The 21,185-nt window shown below is 40.2% G+C and overlaps 1 protein-coding gene across 1 annotated transcript in view; it reads right to left on the bottom strand.

Annotated features, from left to right (window-relative positions):
• Nucleotides 1–3,024: 3,024 nt before the first annotated feature.
• The window catches only part of slc36a1 (solute carrier family 36 member 1), a 47,253-nt gene continuing 29,092 nt past the window's right edge, over nt 3,025–21,185 (bottom strand). Inside the window, exon 12 of the mRNA XM_073487422.1 lies at nt 3,025–3,799. Coding sequence (XP_073343523.1) covers nt 3,525–3,799 — 275 coding nt within the window. The 3' untranslated portion in view covers nt 3,025–3,524. The remainder of the gene's footprint in view (nt 3,800–21,185) is intronic.

Genomic DNA, 21,185 nt, shown 5'->3' with positions numbered 1-21,185 from the left:
ATAGAAGACATGATAGTTAAAAAAAAAAAGAGCCATAAATGCCCCTCTTTTAGACCCTGTTGTCATGGTAGCGTCGGCATAACTAGACTAGTGGAAGAGGGGACGTGAAGCAGACCCGATGCAGCCACTGATATGCGACTTCTTGGCGCCAGAACTGCAATAAAGTCAGTAATAAAGAATATAAGACAACAGAGACTGACTGCACAGTGTCTTTATTCATTACCAAGTGTGAGGCTGGAAATGTGCTCATCAGGGCGAGTGCAGAGTGAGACCTCTCATCTGTTGTGAACCAGCTCATGATTCAGCTGGTGCGGTTAATTAACTTTTACATGTCAGCTTATGTTTCAAGGTCACTTGCACCCTGCTTCTGTAGCTTGAGGCAAATAAACAACCCTGAAGCAGAAATGTAAAGTCTTCCATATTTATATGTGTCTTCTTATTCAGTGAGACTCTGTGAAGAGCTGTCTGATTACTGATGGTTCTGATTACAGACTGCTCGGTAGCTGAGCTTTACTTTAACCTCACTGTGTCCTTGTATGACTTGACAGCAGTGGGAATACGATTGGAGAAAGAGCTGATTTATATTAACGGCTGGAACAACTGCCAAACCAAACTGAAGACGGGGAAGAGCTGAGGGAGGAATTACATCAGTTCTGATGTACCAGCCCTTTTTCCATCAGGAAAACAACCGTATAAGTCAACGGTGAAAGCTGCTTATTACAAACCAAAATCGATGTCGTTAGGGGGCGACCTCTAACCGCTGTAGTTACAGCAGCAGAGGGAGGAAGTCAGGCAAAGTAGCATAAAGAGTGAAAAACTCTGCAGAGGGAGGGACGTTGGGTCAAACAAACACAGGACCGTCCCCCTGGAGACTGTCGAGTGTCAAACCAAAACTAAAAGGTGATCATGTCCATAATGTAACTCAAATTATGTACGTAACAATGGTACACTCCTATTTGAATTAAGTAATGTAGTTATTTTAACCCAAACTGCAATGTTTTCCTGAACCTAACCAACTGTAAGCGTATGACGAAGATCCGGAACAATGGTCGTGTTGTTTTGGGAGACACTAGCAATCGACCTATTCAGTGGTCTGGAATAGGATGCAGAAGAAGAAATAGTTTTGGAAGCCACCTTAAAAAGACAGTAGAGCACATGTGAATACTGTAAATGTTATTTATTCTGAGCAAGGAATAAAGAAATGAAAGACTTGATTTAAGTTATTTATCAAATAAAAATCCCAAACATTTGTTGGTTTTAACCTGTCCAATCTGAGGATTTAGAGCTTTTTAAACTGTTGACATAACAACAGTTTAATTGGGAGATGATGTGTCGGGCTTGTTCTGGTGAACTAAACAACTGTTTATTACAATAATGAAGAACTGATAAAGTGTCACGTTAAAATTATTATTAGATGCAGTCGAAAAAGAGAAATTAGTCTTCTTTGGGTAGCTGCACATCATCATCATCATCATCATCATCATCATCATCATCATCGTTGTTCTCCTTTTAAAGTGTCCAGTGATAAATTCAGAGAAAATCTCATTCAAACTGTTTGAGCACATAACTTCCATCCACAGGAGACGGAGAATAATGGGTGTTCTGTCATGTAAAACTAGATTAAAACATTTCTGCCTGACATGTACATGTGCAACGAATGGGTATATACACAAAAGCAACTTCAAACCAACAGCGGTTACAAATCCTTTACACGTAAGGCTCATAACTTTGTATCAATGTACACTGATAAATACCTGTGTTTCTTTTGAAAGATTAAAAATCTCCCTTCTACTGCCACATCAACACTGAAGACATACAACAGTACAGAAGCTTTAGAGTGAACTTACAGTACAATTGTTGGTATATGTCTGCGTACTAAAGCACGTGGATGGGGTTTATCAGATGGATAGAATACCTACAGCTTGTAAATAAAACTTGTGTCTTATATTACATTAGATATTACATTATAATACATGCAGAGCCCCTCTGTGATTAAACCAAAACAACATATTCAAGGTTAGTTGTAAGTCTTAAAAATGCATGCTGTTGAATAAAAAAAAACATAAAACTATTCAATTTAATTTAGTACATACATTAAAACATAAAAACACATTTAAAAAAAGAATCAGATCAAAAAATACAAGTTTTAAAGACAAGAGAAAGATGTTAAACAAAAGAGCTCCTACACAAACAGAACTAAGTTGCTAAAGTTTGATATATTTTGTTCGAGGGTTGAGTATCAGATTGATTCTCGTTGTGCTCGTCAATCACCATTCTTGCGAAATCCTGAAATGATAGTCCCTTTATGCGACTCACAAAAAAGAACTTAAATTATATAAATGGATGCTGATGTAGCGCCTGATATTATGAGTTGTTGTGTGTAAGATTACAGCAGGACACAAGGAAAGAAAAGCCAATCCCATTCACTTTTTAAATAACCTGAATAACACAACAAAACATTTGTTCCCAAAACTAAAATAACAAGACTCAAATAATAAAAAAGATCTGTATTATTTTAATTATTAATAGAAGAAGAAGGTCTCGTAATTATGAGACACTGAAGTCATACCTACACGAAAAGGACCTGCACTTCTGTACTTTTAAGCACTAATCATGAGTATCCGGTGATGTAGACAGGCAGGCGGCAGGTCGATAAGTGAGAATGAAAAGCACAATTCCAAGAACCCATAGTTCTTGTTAATCTGAAACTAACCATTTGGATACTCAACCCTTTTTTTGTTCTAGATTTTGTGTGTATATATATATATATATAAATATATATATATATATATATATAAATATATATATATATATATATATATATATATATATAAATATATATATATATATATATATATATATATATATATATATATATATATATATCAGTAATTTTAAAATTACAGTTACTTGATTTAAAGAGTGTGTGATGTGTTGTCTATGTCAGAGTAGTGCTGCTTCACTGAATAAGGCATAAAACAAAGTGCAACAAAAGATGTAGATTTTTTTTTTCCTTTTTTTCTGCATGAAGTGATGCGTGGTTAATCTCTAAAAGCTCTAAATGTAAAAAGTTTGAAAGACCAAATCGATACCAGTTTGTGAGGTAGTTTGATTTTTTGACAGAAATATTAAACATCAATATATTCAGACTGTCAAAATGATAAATTACCTCTAAAAACCTGCTAAAATCTGTTGAATCTATCTCATCACTGAAGGAATGACCTAGCTTTTATAATTCTGTTGTCGTTAGATTGCACTATATGGCTGGACTTGGATGAAATGTAACTGCTAGTAATCATGTATGTCAGATACAACAGGACACTGTAGTGGAGACATAATGACACACAACACCAAGCACCACGAATCCTTACAGCTTCAAAACACACTTGGCGGATGAATCCTAAAATGTCCGCCGTATCCAACAGCAGCAAATCAAAGAAGAAAAAAATTAAAATGTGCCCACAAATGGTTTCTAAAATGGCCTGGGCGTGTTACGTCCACCTGCCAACAGTCATTTTGCTGCTTCACTGGACCATGTATGTGGAGAACGTCTCTTCGTGTTTGAGTGCGTTACGGGCGACGATCTGCTCGATGGCGATGTAGGTTCCTGTCAGGAACCCCACCAACCCAATCAGGCTGATGACGATGTTCTTGATTGTCGCCAGTGGCGACAGGCCCTCCGAGTGAAACGTTACAATCTGGAGGAGAGGGGGAAAGATCAGCGCCAGGAAGCTGCTGCTGAGCGAGCCGACCAATGAGATGACGAGGTCCAGCTCTGGGATCAGGACGGCAAGAGCACCTGGAAGAGGACGAAGACAGAGACAGGGGGAGCTTAGTGATGGAAGGAAAGTTAAAAATTCAGTTTGGTTTACAGACTCACTGAATGACTTTATAATGTTCATTGCTGGTTATTTTTTTATTATCTCAGCTTTTACATTTTTCATCTGACCCTCGCCTTTAGGAAGTTCAGGATTTATTGGGCCTAATACAGGGCTTCACAATCATTTAAAATCAGGGATGTTAATTAATCACTGTTAAGAATTTAACCGATTAAATATGTGTTAATCAACAGTCACAGATGGTCACAAATACATCAAAAAGTATCTTGTGACAAATTGACGACAGATGGGAACTTTATATAGTTTATCATTCAAGTAACTTTGTGTTCACTTTATATGTCCTTTAACTCCTGATGAAGAATACTCTGATTTTGCATCGTACATAGATCATCTCATCTCACCATCAGTGGTTAAAACAGTTTTCTAATGGAAAAATGTCCAAAATGTTTCATGTATTTTAATGATTAAGGGAAGGGAGGGCAATTCTGGAGATAGATAGTTGATTGTTGAATCTCATTCCCAGGTCGTCAAATACCGATGCTTTGGGTCGGCTCAGTTCCCAAGAAATGCTACATCGCCATCCAACAGCCACATATACGACAGCTAACGGAGTCCTACTTAAACATTTTGATTGCACATGGTTGCACTCTGTTTAACTTCCAACATATGATAGTACAACCCTGATTTTAAAAAAGTTGGGACGTTGTGCAAAACAGACTTGCATTTATTATTTACTACACATAGTCCAAACCGAAGCGCCCCAGGATATGCTCATTCACACATCCAATGACATGGCGATGAAACAGCCATCAGAAGCAATTTGGGATTCAGCATTTTGCCTGAGGATACTTTGATATGTAGCTGGGGGATCCAGGGATCAAACCACAGACCACGGATTAGTGGCAGATCTGCTCTACCTCCTTGTTCAGTTTTATTTTATTAGAGAAATACTGGGTGCTGAAAAAAGAACCACTAGTAATCTCCTTTATACAATCATGTGTTCACAAGTGGTGAACCCCACCTGTCCTCGAGGATGCGCTTTAATACCCAATCATGATACTATCACCTGTTCCCAATGAACCTGTTTACCTGTGGAATGTTCCAAACAGGTGTTTTTGGAGCATTACACAACTTCAGTTGACAAAATCACCAAGTCGATTTTGTCTTTGTACTGATTTCAACTGAGTATTTGTCAAAAAGGATGAGCAAAGTATCCCCCTAGTAAGGAGAGAACAGAAACGCTTGCTGTGGGAAAATAAAACCGCTGCTACGGTCACCTGGAACCTGAGTCACCATCACCCGTTGCCATGGAGATGGGCATAAACAGTGACAGGCAGCCGCGCTCGGACAAAACAAGGTTTTGACGCCACGCTGCATTGTGACAGCTATGGTGTGTGTTTCTGTCCCTGCTGACACACTCCACGGCGAGGCTTACACCTTGAGACGGGCACACGGGCAATCGTTACACGCATGGACACACCAGAAAAGAGTCCTGCTTGCTTTGCCACACACACACACACACACACACACACACACACACACACACACACACACACACACACACACACACACACACACACACACACACACTTCATCTCTTGCTCTGTCCGTTAGCATCTTCTCCGCAGTGAGCGGAGAGGACAAGTCGGGTGTTCTCTCAGTGCGTCAGACACCCATTACCAGCGGCTGATAAAAGACTCTTTGAACCTTAATCAATCGCGCGCTGCTGCGTGTTCACAAAGTCTGTCAAATTAACCTATGGGGTGATGGCAAGGTCGAGCTTTCATGTGACAAGTACGGCGAAAGCATCTCGCCACCACACGCTCACGGGGAGTAAACCTGTCACTTCTGGGAAAAGGCCCTCGCCATTGAAAGATGCTCTTCAAACTACATTTGAAGGTTTCCGAGCCATCAAACAAGGCAGGCACGGCCGTGGAGGAGGGCGGCGAAGGGGGTGACTTGGGGAGGGGCAGGGAATACCTTAAGAATGCGCTGAGCTTTCATAGCAAATAAACCGCAAGGCTGTAGCTAAAAGGCTGTCTGGTGTCCCCTGAGAGGGAGGAGGAACGTGGATCATCAGGCAGCTTCAAAGGGTAGAGGGGAACGCTCCGAGCACACTAATTTGGTCGTACAATCTCCAATCTTACAGAAACAAAGAGAAAATACTCCACTTTCTTCCCATCAGCCTTCTGGGGCTTTGGCGTGCTGGAGAGCACTCCAACAGTTAGACACCCCTTCAGTGTCAAATCAGAATAAGAATCAGCTTTCTTGGCCAAGTATGTGTACGCACACAAGGAATTTGACTGCAGTTTTTCATTCTCTCAATGTACTTACACAGGAATGGACATATAGCTAAGAACAAATTGGACAACCAAAGGTGAAGAATGGAAGAAAATAAAGTACGGCCAGAGTGCAGCTTCAAATTGCTTCTTTCGTCCAAGCAACAGTCCAAAACCCCAAAACTCAAAAATTACTAAGAAAATTAACCGACTATTCATTTATTATCAAATAGTAGTCAACTAGTCATTTCAGCTACTGAATAAAGAATGGTCAGGACTGTAATGTACACAACTATGTGAAAAAAAAGGTTTTTGTATATTAAAATCACCAAAGATGTTTGAGAAGGAGGAAATTTGGTGATGGTCGTTTGAAAGGAAAAAAAGTGCTTGATAAAGGCAAAGATAATGAGTTTAAAGGAATAGTTCACACATAAATTAAAATTCAGTCATTATCTCCTCACCCATCTGCTGATGGAAAGTCAGGTGAAGTTTCGTAGTCCACAAAACATTTCTGGAGCTTCACAACAAAACAGCGATGCAGCATTCTCCTAACCTTACTAGTTTACTACTTGCCTTAAACTTAAACTTACAAAAACATCTGAAAAGAAAAAACATGGCTCCATACAGCCTGTACGGTGTGATCGAAATAATTTGTGCACTTGAGTTTCTGCAGGCTAGAATGCATGAAGCAAGCTTCAATTATCCCATGATAATGACACAAATCTGTGTGTGGTTGTCAGTACAGGAATCAACATCCGTCTCCATGTTTTACAAATCACTGAGTCAAGAAAGGTGGAGGTCTCATCAAAATTCAGGGTTTGCTAGGAAAATAAGAACAATAGTCACAGAATCTACAAAAAAATTCAGAACAACAAACTACTGAGCAACTAAAAACTCTCAACTTTTACCTTTACACCCCGCAGCATCGGCAGTCACACTGGGCAGGCCAGAGCAGTTCAAATAAGCAGCCGGAGGAAGAAAATGAGTACAGACTCAGAGGGAAGGAGGAAGGCGGGGGTCTGTCAGCGGGCAGTTTGTGAACTGAGCACACAACTTTTAAATCCACTGGGAGAGATAGCTCCTCAGCCAGGTGGAGTCAATTATCTCCAGAGCCATAGAGCTAGAGCCAGCAGCAGGTGATGCTCTGAGGGTGGATCAAAGATTAGTAGGCAGGGTCGTGGTTTCCTTTTCTCCACAGTCAACCTAGATGTACTAGACACTGTCCTACTGTCTTCATTCCTTCAGCTCACTGTCAGCAGGATGGAGCCACAGGACGCAGACGCCTCCATCTTGGGTGCACAGGAGCAAACTTTCATCCGGCACAGCTGGAGCTAGATGATGTTCTGCTCATTAAAGATGGGGTGGAGCTCAGTCTCCCCAACACACTCTCAGGCTGTTTTCACTGGGACCAACAGCAAGTGAACAGTCAAGGTCTGCATATGTTAATGTTAATAATTAGCCAGTGGTGGATCTGCTCAGCATGGAGCCAACAGCAGCAGCAGCAGCAACAGCAGCAGCAGCAGGAGGATTGAGCTTTTTAAAGCTCAAATCGTGCAAATTCATAACAGCAGTGAGTAAAATAAAAGAAATCTTTACATTAATGACAGCAAATGATCAATCATGAGCGCCAGTCAATACCTTAATCAATGAGAAATAACTATTTTAATGATCAATGGAGGCGGTCTTTATTTCAGCAAGCTATAAAACACTGAAGGGAACCCTTAATATTTTGAAAATGTATCTGAAAGGACATATGATACAGGAAATCTGGTGTGAGTGAAGTCTATGAGACGCCAAAACACTGCACAGTGGTTTATAACAGTTAAAGCTACAGTTATGCCACTGATATCACACAGTAATCAACCAGAAATGTGAGCTTGAGTGTATTTGCTCAGCAATCACAGTGTATTACTGCAAAGGTTGCACCAAGTTGAACTTTTTTGCTGGATGACCCTTTATCTTTTTTGTTGGAGCATTTGTGTTAGTTGTGGAAGTGAAGGAGTAGTCTGAATACAGCCTTTTCATAGCCAAGATGGACTTCAAAATGTACAATAAGTGTAACTGGTTCAAAGCTTTATGCTTCCCGACACAGCCGGTGGAGAAGCAATGTCAATCTATATCAGTGCCCTCTGACTCGATGATTGTGAGGCTTCTTTCTTCCCTTTCGTAGAGAGAGGAATTTGTTTGCCTGAGACAATTTGAGATAATAATGTGCTCCTGTGTGGCAAACCATGACAGTAATTAGACGGTGGGACAGAACTCCTTGAACATGTTGTCCGTTTTAGTCGTGGACACCATCTTTCCTAATGATCATACCACCACAGGACAGTTTGTCAATCAATCCCATCAATGACAAATCCATTAACCAAGAAGCAGGAAGTCAAAGTTATAAACTCCTAAATATGCTGATTTGCAGTTTCTCTGTAGGAGCTGCGCTGCCAGCAGAGTATATCATTTAGCCAAACAGTCATGATCCCTAACGATCATTAACTTGGCATCAAACACACCTCCTCTGCCTTTTTGTCTGAATAATTGCCCTCTCTCCTTCCCTCCATTTCTATATCAACATAACCTCTGGCTCACCTCCCTTTCGCCCACAACTTCATCACCCTGTTGAGACAGCAATCAACTTTACTCCTCACCTCGATGAACCGACCGAGGTGGAAAAACTCTTCGCCAAATACAATCTTTAGAGTTGCTATAAGGACTGATGTTTCAGATACACTGAGCCATTTTCTGCCACAGGGCACGACAGGAATGATGAAGCTGTAGCTGTTTCAGAGTCGGTTTAAGGTCAACAGCGTGGTCCGCGAAACTATAGCGAACATCCATCCAAAATGATGATGTCAGGGTGATTTACACAGCAAACTTTGCTTACTCTAGTGCTGTAACAAGTAGTTGAGTATTTGAGCCATCCATTAGCTCGATTTTGGAGCCATTTTTCTAAAAAAGTTATGTTTGAGGAGTCTCAGGATAATTGGTGTCGACACAAACGAATGTGTGGATAAACTATGTCTTAAAGTTATCTTAACGGAGTGTTGGATTCTCTGAACTTCTCTCATCTATGAAGAATTTTGTAAAAGTAAATCCTGGTTGATGAAAGTGATGGCAATGTCGGGCGAATGGTCCACCAACTGGGTTCAGAATAAAAAATATCATGGATGGATTGCTATGAAATTCAGATGAAACGGATGGATCCTGATGACTTGGTGATCCCCTGACTATTCTTTGACATGTCTCGACAACAATCTGATGGATTGCTATAAAACTTGCTACAGACATTCATGTTCCACACCAGATAAGTTGTTATGACTTTGTTGTGGCACTGACTGCAAAACTGACAATATTCCCATTGGCCTCAGCTGTGTTCAATGCAAATGTTAACATCCAAACATAAGATTTAGATCATGTTGACCTTCTTCATATCAACATTTTCACTGTGAGCATGTTAGCATTCTGATGTCAGAGCTTTGCTCAAGGCTAGGGCTGCAACTAACGATTATTTTCATTCTTGATTAATCTGTCGATTAGTTTCTTGACTGATCGATTAGTTGTTTGGTTTATTAAAATGTCTTGTTTTGTCCATAAACCAAAGACATTCAATAAACTATCACTGAGGAGAAAAGAAACCAGAAAACGTCCACATTTCAGAGGCTGTGATCAGAGAATTTGACCTTTTTTCTTAACTCAAACCGATTGATTGACTGATTATCAAAATAATTGGCAATTAATTTAACAGCTGACAACATTAATGAATCGATTAATCGCTGCAGCTCTACCCTTAACAACCAACGATTATAATGATGTTCTGGGGTTTGAGAAACTTTCTTTGTACTTTGCTGTGAGAGGAAAGTGAAGTGTTGTGTGGAATGTACCTTAATTCTCAGAACAGTCCCTCAAGCCAATATGAGTCATCATTGCTCCAGCACAAAATAAAAATAATTTTCACTTGACTAAGAAACATTTTATGTTGGCCTCAGGAGAGGGAACATCCAGCGGGGGCTTGTAGAAAGGTACAAATATTTCCTTCCTCTGCAATTACAAGCTTTTGTTGGAGGGGGTGGCTGTCCTTGGTAAACTATTCCTACGTGATCCTCTATAAATGGCTAAAATTTCTCAGGAAATTACATAGATTATTTCAGCCCTCAGGATACATTGTAAGAGCAGTCAAAACCTTTGGCCAAGTGGAAAATGGGATGTGCACTCATCACAGTTAGCAATTCAATTTATCGTGGCTCGTGGTTGTTTGAAATTACAAAACCACAAGGTAAGAGAAGCTGTCATTACAACTCTCCCATACGAGTGTGTGTGAGGATTCATTTAATCAGTCTGCTGGAGGGGCTGTAATCAATTTGGACTTTGATGTTTATTTATTTAATTTCCATTTAACCTTTATTTAACCAGGAATATTTTTTTCTTTTTTAGGCAGTAACAACCCTGAGTTACAAAAAAGGGAGAGAAAACACAGAACAGATATTAAAATGATGCATCAAGTGGTTTTGATATTTGTTTGTGATTAGTTAAAAAAGTGAGACCTTCATGTAATAGCAGTGAAAGTAGACGCAGTTACTAACTGAATCTCTGTGGTTTAGAGTTTAGTTTCACTGCTACCTTCCTGTTCATACAGATATCCCTACAGTTGCTTTTTACTGATTGCTTTACAACCATACTGGAGCTATATTCGAGCTGGGTTGATTGCTAAAGCAAATCATCTCCTGCTGCAGCTTCACATCCAAAGATATCCACTGGCATCCAGCTGGAGGCTTGTGTCTGATGCATTAGTGGTGTTAGAAGCACTATTGCTCTTGTGCCATTGATTGATACACTGCACTGGTATCTTGGTATTCTCATTCCCCTTACAGTAGAACAGCTACACCTTTAGTTTGCCATTAGATGAGGCGCAAACAACACCGTTTTCCCTTGCTGTCCTGCCCTATAGAAAACCATTTGTGCCATTGCAAACATGAGTTGACTGGACACAACTGCTCAGTGAAAGTATCCTCAACCCTTTAAAAATCTTCAGCAGTAGTACTTGTGAGTAGTACTACTCTCTTGTTGAAACTCTACTTGACTTGAAAAAAGGTATCTGGCCATAAGTCATTCTTTTCTGAATCTTTAACACTTTCCTGAATTGTCTGATCTGACCAAAATCACATCACCAACCCTTTTCAAGAATTCATTTCACTTTCTTTACACCTACGCCTTACAATCAAAGCCATTTACAACAGATGTGTCTGCATTATGGACTTACTTAATACCAGGTATTAAAAAACATGTTTTGCCAAAATTTGCAGACCAGATTTTCGGCTTGCCAACAGTAACAGACAAAACATCTGAAAACAGACGCCTGGAAGATATCAAGCAAGCTACATATCTGGTTATGGCAAGGACGGGACAGGTTGCCATATAATGAGCTACCATCAATGCCAGCACACGTAGGCTGGGGGAGGTTAGGAGTCCTGCTTCCCATAAAATCCCAATTGATTTTATCACCCATATTCTTAACTTTCTCTCTCTGTTTTTTTCACTGCAAATCAGGGCACAACCCTGGACTTTGTATTTCTTGCAGACATCCATTTTGGAAGTAATAAAATGCTGTCTTGTGCGTGGGCTTGCATTATTTCCCATGTCACTCCTCGCATGCGTTTTCATGACAAATATTAGATGGAGACTTGGAGTATTCATTCTGGTGAAAGATATTTTAATGTGTGACCCTCTGTGGCTGATTAGTCATGTAGTGTGCAAACCCCGACAATATTCCTGATTACACGAGAGAAAATTGTGTAGTGTGATCAGTACTGGGATCTGACAACTTTGAAAGTTGCGTGACCTTGCCAACAACATAAACATCTGCCAAGAATACAGTTTCAACTTTGTTAAAACCTTTTTTTATGCTCAGATTTCCCAGTAGTGGTACATTTTTACTATCAAGCCTTTTTCTCTTTGTGTTTTTGCAGTAATGTATTGTTTCCAGTCTCCTGAATTGTTACAGGCCCCTCTGTGAATGAAAGTTTACTCTGTGCCCTTTCAGATTTTTTTGCATTATTTTTACCAGGCCAAAGCAAAGGAGTTAGTTAAACAACATGGAAAGGTTAACGGAACAACTTAAATAGTCAGAGGTACCCACAGGCCTTCTTGCCAACTTCAGCAAAACTGGTTGGCTCATAAAAAAAATAATCCCTCAGTTGAGCAGCGGAGTGCTTTTCTGAGGAGTTACAGTGATTTTATCTTCAAGTGCATGGAAACAGCTGCACAACAAGCCCATGATCAATAAAACACAAAATGATCTAAAGTTAAGCCAAACCAGGCAGAGCACGCTCTGTTAGCACATATGTTATTTTGCTGTTGCACTCATTGCAAGTCCCTATAAAAATGCTAAATAGGAACATAAATTTACAAACACCACGAGGAACACAAAGCTAGCATTAAATGTCAAGTAAAAACAAGGGCACGCTTCTTTATTACAGTACTTTAACAGTCTATGAAGACTGAAGTACCCAGGCGTAGAAAAACACACTTCTCAGTGCTTATCTTAAATAAGAGACATTTGGACTTCAACATCCGTCTGGATTTCATGTGTGAGCCCGGTTATAAGGACCAACAGAGAGAGTACAGTGTAATGTGTGAACATACATGATTGTGAGGAAAGGTACATCATGGCCTTCAGGGTGAAATTACAACAATGTTTACTTTCTGTAGCAAAGACATCAATTATGGAAAATGATTGCTCTAAATTGTATGGCTATGAGGGACATATGATAAATAAGGAGGCCCGCTGCTTGTTTAGAGTCTAGTTTCATGAATAAATCCATATCAATCTCTTCTGATACTGTCATTTTTAAATAACTAATGTACATCTTTGAGCAAAATAGGAGGCGGGCCACGGGGTGAGCAATCATGTTTCCTGGATAAAATGGAAAAGTTCATATCAGATTATATAGACGGGCCGGTCAGATTCATGAGCGGGCAGTTTAGAGACGGGTGGTAATTGAAATTTCTGCTTTAAATTTTACAAACTGATAATCTGAGCAAGATAAGGGGATGATAATGTTCTCATGTCACTCAAAAGCTAACCTATATGTGTCCATTCAACCTGCAATTTGTTGTACAGTGGTGCTAAAAAACATACATGTCCCTCATTCCATAAGGTTGGGACAATAATAAATAAATAAAATCACACACATCAAGGAAAAGTTTACTCTTTCTGCCTTGCCTGACAGACAAATTAAAATGACAGAGGAAAGGGCACAAACAATCAAATGCGTCAAAGGCAGCATCACATACAGTGATACAAAGGTTAAAAAAAGGACAAAGACATATTTTGATACACAACACAAAACCACGAAAAAATATATTATGGCAGCACATCATGATGAGCTGCCATTCTTTCTTTGGTGTATTGTACGACAACAAAATGCCATCAAGGGACCTTTCTAGCCTGCCATGCCATTTGTTGGAAATGTAACATTTCATTGTGTAATACCCCCAGGATGTCAAAAACCAAACAAAGAAGATGTACTGGAGACATTCGACTGATAACAAAACTCAAAGTTTAAAGCCCTTCTAGATGCCACTTGAGGCTGCAGTGTTCATCACTGCCTTCCTAAATTTCAAATTGTTCGATTGAACAAATGAGAGGAAAAGTCATTCGAGTTGAAATGGTTTATCCTCTGGGATGCATCAATGTTCTCAGCATATTAGTAGACAAACTTTGATTTACGAGGCCAGATGTGATAGTTGAGCAATGGAATGATCGTCAGTGCTGGAAACATTTTTTAGATCAAGAATCAGATAGAATCATGAACATAAAATCGAAAGTCAAATTGAATTGTGCATCTGGAGGATCATGACAACCCTATTTTATAGTAATTTACCCATTCGGTCTGCACATAATTTTGATAATTCAACATTATGACTCATCATGAATATCTGCAGCAAATTCATTGCAAATCTGGTCACTTGATGTTGAGATAACTTGTAATTGGGGCTGAGCAATATATACAATATATATTTTTATTGTGATATGAGACATTATATCAGTACTTTTTATATAGAAGCATTTCATGCTTAAGTCAGCTTAAATATCTCTGGATGGGCCGCAAACAAAACAACTGAAGGATGTGCCAACAAAGTGGACGGTTTAACAAAAGGCCTTCAATGTTCTTTTCACTTTAGGAAATTGAAGAAGAATCCAAAATGGATAAAAGTCAAAAGCCTCTTTCTTTGAACAACAATCACAGGGATACTCCAATAAACATAATCACAAAAAGACCCGAGCACTGTGGGCAAAGAGGCTCCCAGTGGACACTTGTCTTTATCTCCCCACCAAACTAGGCTGAGGATAAACAAGCAATAGATTCAGAGAAGAGACTGTTGTCCTTTCCTGGCCCGACATCACACTGACCTGTCTATATTTGAGAGCCCTTGGGTGCTACTCCTCGTTTTTGAGGGGGTCTGAAAGTGCAAGAAAAACTTTAATAAAGAACAGCACTTTTACAGAAAGTTGACCTGTGCGTCCTGCTCTGGGAACTTTTTGTCCTGTTTTGTGTAAAAAAAAAAAAAAAGAAGAAAGAAACTGAGGACATGCAGGCTGCAGGGAGGAGTTTGATACTCCTCAATACAAATGGTGATTGTCTTCACTTCACAAGGATGAAGATATTCAGTTCGGGTTACATTTGGACACTCATCCTGTTTGACAATCTGCTGACTCTTCTGTGTATAACCTCCAGCTGCAAATGTGCAAACTCCCAAAACTTGGAAAATCCTATCATGCCAGGATACTAAGCTACACACAGCATGCTCGTATTTTCCAACTCAGCCAGTTTGTGAAGCTTTATATCAAAGGATATCAAGAGGATAAGGAAGGCAAAGATCAAATTGGCAACTGAAGTTTTCTTTCTCTGGAGAGAAAACTTTCCGATGAAGGGAAGTTGTTATATTTCTTCCTGGCACTTCAAATGTATTGATTCCTGTGTTCAGAGACGACTTGCCACCAGTGACCATGGTGAAACCCAATTAAATGTGTCTGTTCTTTTCTGGATTACATCTCTGCTTTGTGATTTAGACCAATGAAATTGAATTTTGTCTTAAAGGGGTATTAAAGTGTATTAAGACACGGCCTGGCGTACTAACTGAAGCAACGTGCCCTCATTGATGCAGTTTTTTTCTTCATGCAGTGCCTTTTCTCCCCTGAAGTCCTGGTTAGGTGTCAACTCTTGGCTTGTGGGTGGCTTAATGGTGCACAAGAGGGATATAAATTTAAAGTACGGACAGAGGAGGACAACAAAAGAGTATTTGATGGGTCAGAGGGATGACCTATAAAAGAAGGAAAACAATCAAGACTCTGCATGGGGTTCCTTGATATGCAGACAGGAACAAATGAGATTTCTCAGACTGATTAGATATCGTCAAAGGATATCCTTCATCAATCACAGAGCTGACACATAGAGACGGACAATTTTCCATTTACATCTACGGGCAGTTTAAAGTCAGTTAACCTGACCTGCTTGTCTTTGGACTGAGAGGAAAGCGGGGCGCCCGGAGGAAACCCAAACACAGGGACAACACGCAACAACATAAAGGAACCAGCCCCAGGTTCAAACCCAGAACCCCCCGCTGTGAGACGACAGTGATAAACATAGCATGTAATTCCTGCCGTTAGGGTTCTCTCAATCAGAGAGCAAAAACTGAAGTATAGTAGTGTGGGATTATGGGAGTTGTTGTCCTCTATGTTAAACAACTACCATTGCCAATGGATATCTATATGACGCGACTCAAACAGAAATATTTTGAATGATGCTATGTCTTAAAGATTAATTCAGGTTTATGTCAAGTAACATCCGCCAACTTCCTTCTTTTCTCTCCGATTAACCATCTGGTTTTTCCCTGAAAGTGATAGCGACACGCATCAAATGAAATGCACAGTTGTGTTGAGTAAAATCACGGATTGTTGTTGTTGAAGATTGTTCGAACATTGTAGGAAACATTTAGGATAATGTAACCACACAACAACAAAATATGTAACAAAGGTCTAGTTGTTTTTTAGACCACTCAATGCGGAAATGTTACATATATTATCTTTAAGCTGCTGAGGATTAATATAGCTATACTGCACGCATTTTTAAAAAAATTTAGATATTAATCAAACATAACCTTAATGGACTGAAAATAAAGTACAAGAATATGTTATGCTCCAGTGTACCTTCTGGTGTCATTAGAATTTTTAGGACCTAAAAATTAGGTCACATGTTAAAACTGATATAGACACAGAGAGTGAGAAAACATAATGACAAGAACTATGAGGGAGAGAAGGCTGACAACAGAAAACAGGCTGAAGAGGAGTGGAAATGAGGAAGATGGAGTTGGAGGGTGAGGTTGACCTTCCCCGCCCCGCAGGAGGTCCGTGCTAAAGACAGAAATCCTCAGGCAGACCTGTCTGCTCACAGTCCGGCTACTCTGGCTGTGCTTCTTTTAGCTCGGCTGACACAGTAACTGCGCTGTGGTTTGGATGTTTGGGGACGGAGGTTGTCATTAAGAGATAAGGATGCTTTAAAAACGTGACTTGCACATTCAGCTGCTGTGTTCGGATTTGTTTCTCAGATGTGACCTTTAGGGCTGATTGTTCCTCCTGTCACTTGCATGTAATCAGGTGAGACTCCTGCATTCAAGAATTGTTACCGTATCCTTCAGTGGGTGCTGTGATAATGAGGCAGGCTGAGAAACAGGTATGCAATGTGTCACACAGCAGTTTGAGTAGCAGTGTTCAACTCCTGTCCTGAGTCAGACATTTAGATACTAAACAAGGTAAATACAGTATAGTTTTGGAGTTAGTATACACTGTAAGGCCAAAAGTATGTGGACATTTCCTCCAACTGTTCATTCCTAATTTCAACTGAGACCCACAGCTCCAATATAGGGAAATCTTAGACTTCTTACCTACAATCTTACATTAATCCTTGAATGTAATAAAAATCATAAAAATATACGTAATTCTGAGTAGAAGAATTTTGTTTTGTCTGGTTACCTACCCAAGTAATAAAATCATGACCTATTAAGCTATTATTATTTGTTTTACCATCCCATCAAGTTGGACAACACAGATTAAGACAAAAGTGGGCTTTCAACTTTGTGTCAGCAGCTTGTGTTTGATAAGAAATAGGCCTGGCTACCAAACTTGGCACTTTTAGGGGTACTGAACAAATTCCTGTACTGTACAACAGAGGACCAAATCACATTAAATAAATCAGTGCCAAATTTCACTACCTGAGAATGCATCTGGGTTAGAGAGCAACTTAGGGTCGCTTGTTTAAGTTACTGTGAGTCACGGCAATGTTCAGACGACAGCACTAGCAAGTTTGGTTAACGGTAAACTTGCCATAGAAAAAGTACCTCACCTGATGAAACACCTGGTAAAACACAAAATGTATCTACAAGCTGAAGAGTGTACCATGTTTGGTAGTGTAAAAGCCAAAACCCCCATCACAGCTAACGTTAGCAAGCTTGCAGCCAGCGTCAAAGAAGGTGAACCCTCCATTGACGACAAAACATCTAGTTAGGCATCAACAGATTCACTGACATCTTTATGTAATTAGCTATTTCGATCGAGCTCAAATGTGAACGATGCTCAACCCTAGAGTGGAAGAACTGGACTGTTCTGCCATGTCCTTGCCCTCAACCCCACTCAAAACCTTAGGGATGAACTGGAACAAGACAGGCCTTGTCACCCAACACCAGTATTGGACCTCACTAATGCCCTTGTGGCTGAATGTGCAGCTAAGCTCCAATATCTGGTAAAATGTCAAGTCATTTTTAAACAGTCCTGTTCTGAAACCAGAACAGTGAAGGTTGTTATAGAAACATATTAATGTCCATGGGTTTTGGAGCAACATCATTTTTAAATTGATTTGAATTTAATTGGAGTTATTAAAGATTAGGGTATTTTCTTGTTAATTAAAATAAATGCATAGATTTTTGTTTTTATCCTTTTAAGATCATTTGGTAGTACCACAGATTGGTTCAGCTGCTTTGCTCTCCATAAATATAATCTATAGTGGCTTTTAGTTTTAAATGCGGTGCTTTTCTGGAAGTGCTTTCTAAAATAGACCTTTAGACCTGAAGTATGTTCAACACATCACCAAACACCTGATCTCTGTGTGTCACTGCTACTAACAGACACAAGATAATTCAGATGAGCTGAAACAGGCACAGAAAGCAAAGGCCAAACATCAGACATAAAGGTGAACGTGTGCACACATCATGTTTCTGAAAGGGTATAAAATATGACAGCACAACAGTCCAGCAACATGCAGCATGCATTCCCAGTGGCATGCCACCTTTGTGCCACAGTGCTCCAGGATGAAGTATTAAAAAAACATAGAGAAGAAAAGGCTCACGCGACATCCTCATGTCCTTTCTTGTTCCCATCAACAGCTTAACAACACACGCTAGCTGCTCAGCTCGAGCTTGTGGCAAAGTGACTCAGACAAAGGAAGCACTTCTGAAAATGAAATGACCAGCACAGCCAATAAGGCTGCCACATGGGCAGGAAAAGATTGTTTTGTTTCACACCTTTTTTCTCGGCTAGTATGGCTGTATGAGAGAATATGAATTGTGTATTTCAAGCTCCATTATCGAGAGGGCAATACTGAAAGCAAGAATTGTTTAGGCTTGGCTTGGATTTCCTATTTCTGGCGTTAATGTGTGATTATAACATCTTCCAAATTATTCTGATGACATTAGCTTTTGTTTGAAGGAAAAATATGTATGGTGGGGAAAATTGACGCAGTCTGTGACGTGAACAATCCATTCATCTTTGTCTTCAATTCAGACCCCAGGGGGTGAAGGAGTGGGGTGGGTGGTTTATTGGCATGAATTGCTTTCTGCTACAAGGCAAGGCAGCTTTATCTATACAGCACATTTCAAACACAAAGGAAATGTAAAGTGCTTTACATAGGAACAGAAAAGCAGTGTCTTAATTGTTATCACTGGGAGTTGTCAAATCATACACATACGGGCTTTAATGATAAGTGAAATGACTTTAATGTGAAAGTGTTGCTAGTACTGAATTCCCGCTGCAAATTGTACTTGGGCATTGATTTTGGTTAGCTTGTCATCAAAATCTTTTGGTTTTGGGTCAGAGGAGTGTTAAAGTGTTTTGAAGGGAGTTTTTCCTTGGCCATACCATTTGTAAGGATAGAGGGAGTTTGTAAAGTCAACATGCAATTAGTGATTTAGGGTAACATAAATAACATGGACTTATAAGTTTATTGAGGTGATCTTCTAATCGACTCACAGGTAAATATTGAAGTTTACTTAAAGCTGCATGATATCAATATTTCTATATGAACAATAAGCCAAATGACTCCAAGAGTGTTTTTCAGCTCATTGTTATGGGTTCATTCAAGCTAATTTTTGGCTCAGTCTCAGCGCTCTCGTCAACAGTCGGTAGATGTGCTACAAAAGTTCTAAAAACTCTCTTCACACTACCTGCCCCGCATCAAACAGCAGACAGACCACTTTAGGGAGTAGCTTCAAGATAATGAAGATCATCAAGCAGCTAAAGGCAGACATTTTCCCCAGGAGGTGGTAGAGACTAGAAGGAGAGAATATTGGACTTGAAACTGAACACTAATGTCGCTAATTTGTGCCACTAGTTATGTATAGTCTCATTCCCTGACCACCTTTCTCACTTGGGATAATGTAAGGTCACAACACAAAAATGTTATGTATCACATCTTAAAGAAATGCTATCAAATAAAAATGATTTGTGTGGCTAATCTGATATAGTTCATCAAGGCTTGTTCCTGTAAGGTTGTATTAGAAATCGACTACCTGCCAGTATTGGTCAAGAATCACCTGATGCAGCTTTACCAGAGGGTGCACACTTGATATTTATTAACTGATCAAATGGCAATCAAAGGACTTGGTCTTCGGGTTATCCTTGTCCCACCCTGTAACATGACTTTATAACGGCACTTACACCTGCAAGAAACAAGGCAAAGCCATGTAGCATTCCTCCAGCTGCCACTCAGAGGCTCTCTGATCCAGAACAACAGTAACAGCAACAGTAAGCTCCTCCATCCCCTCAGCCTATCTCTGCTAAATTAGAATAGAGTGCTCACTTCAAAAGAAATCTCCCTGCATTGAAATGAACTGACCTTTTGAGCTGGAGAACAAGTCAAAGCACAGCTAAGCAGCGAGAGAGAGTGTCTTTGCTCAGGGCCGTCCTCTCTTTTAACTCTTATCTGACTATATGAGCTCAAACTGAAACCAATGAGGGCGAGAGACGAGGATGTGTTGTAGCGAGCAGAAACACATCAAGGTTCATTTTACAGTTCTGCCACTTGAAAGGCCTCCTGTGTAAAATCACGAAAACAGAACAACTTTGGGACATCAGTCAATACTGCACTTTCCGTGACATTTTCCACCATCGTTTGAAAGATATTTTGACATCACAGACGACAAGATGATGTGGCTAACCGATCTCAAAGACATTTGAAAATGTTAAACAACACACAGCGTAAACAAATATGTTCAATATAAACTCAAATGAACTAATGACATGAATTCCTCCTCACGCTGAAGACTGAGACAATTAAATCTTTGCCACCTGTTTTGTAGTCCACAAAACATTTCTCTTCACAGCAAAACAGCGTTGCAGCATTCGCCTAAACAACTGGTAGCTGTTTTATCCATCCATCCATCCATCCATTATCTTCCGCTTATCCGGGGCCGGGTCGCGGGGGCAGCTGCCTGAGCAGGGATACCCAGACTTCCCTCTCCCCGGACACTTCCTCCAGCTCCTCCGGGAGGATCCCAAGGCGTTCCCAGGTCAGCCGGGTGACATAGTCACTCCAGCGTGTCCTGGGTCTTCCTCGGGGTCTCTTCCTCCCGGTGGGGCATGCCTGGAACACCTCCCGAGGGAGGCGTCCAGGGGGCATCCGATACAGATGCCCGAGCCACCTCAGCTGACTCCTCTCGATGTGGAGGAGCAGCGGTTCTACTCCGAGCTCCTCCCGCGTGACAGAGCTCCTCACCCTATCTCTAAGGGAGCGCCCTGCCACCCTGC

This window comes from Pagrus major, chromosome 18, assembly GCF_040436345.1.
Source record: "Pagrus major chromosome 18, Pma_NU_1.0".
In the NCBI taxonomy this organism is placed as follows: domain Eukaryota; kingdom Metazoa; phylum Chordata; class Actinopteri; order Spariformes; family Sparidae; genus Pagrus; species Pagrus major.
The sequence above is the reverse complement of the archived record's forward strand: the minus strand, read 5'-3'. Positions and strand labels throughout refer to the sequence as shown.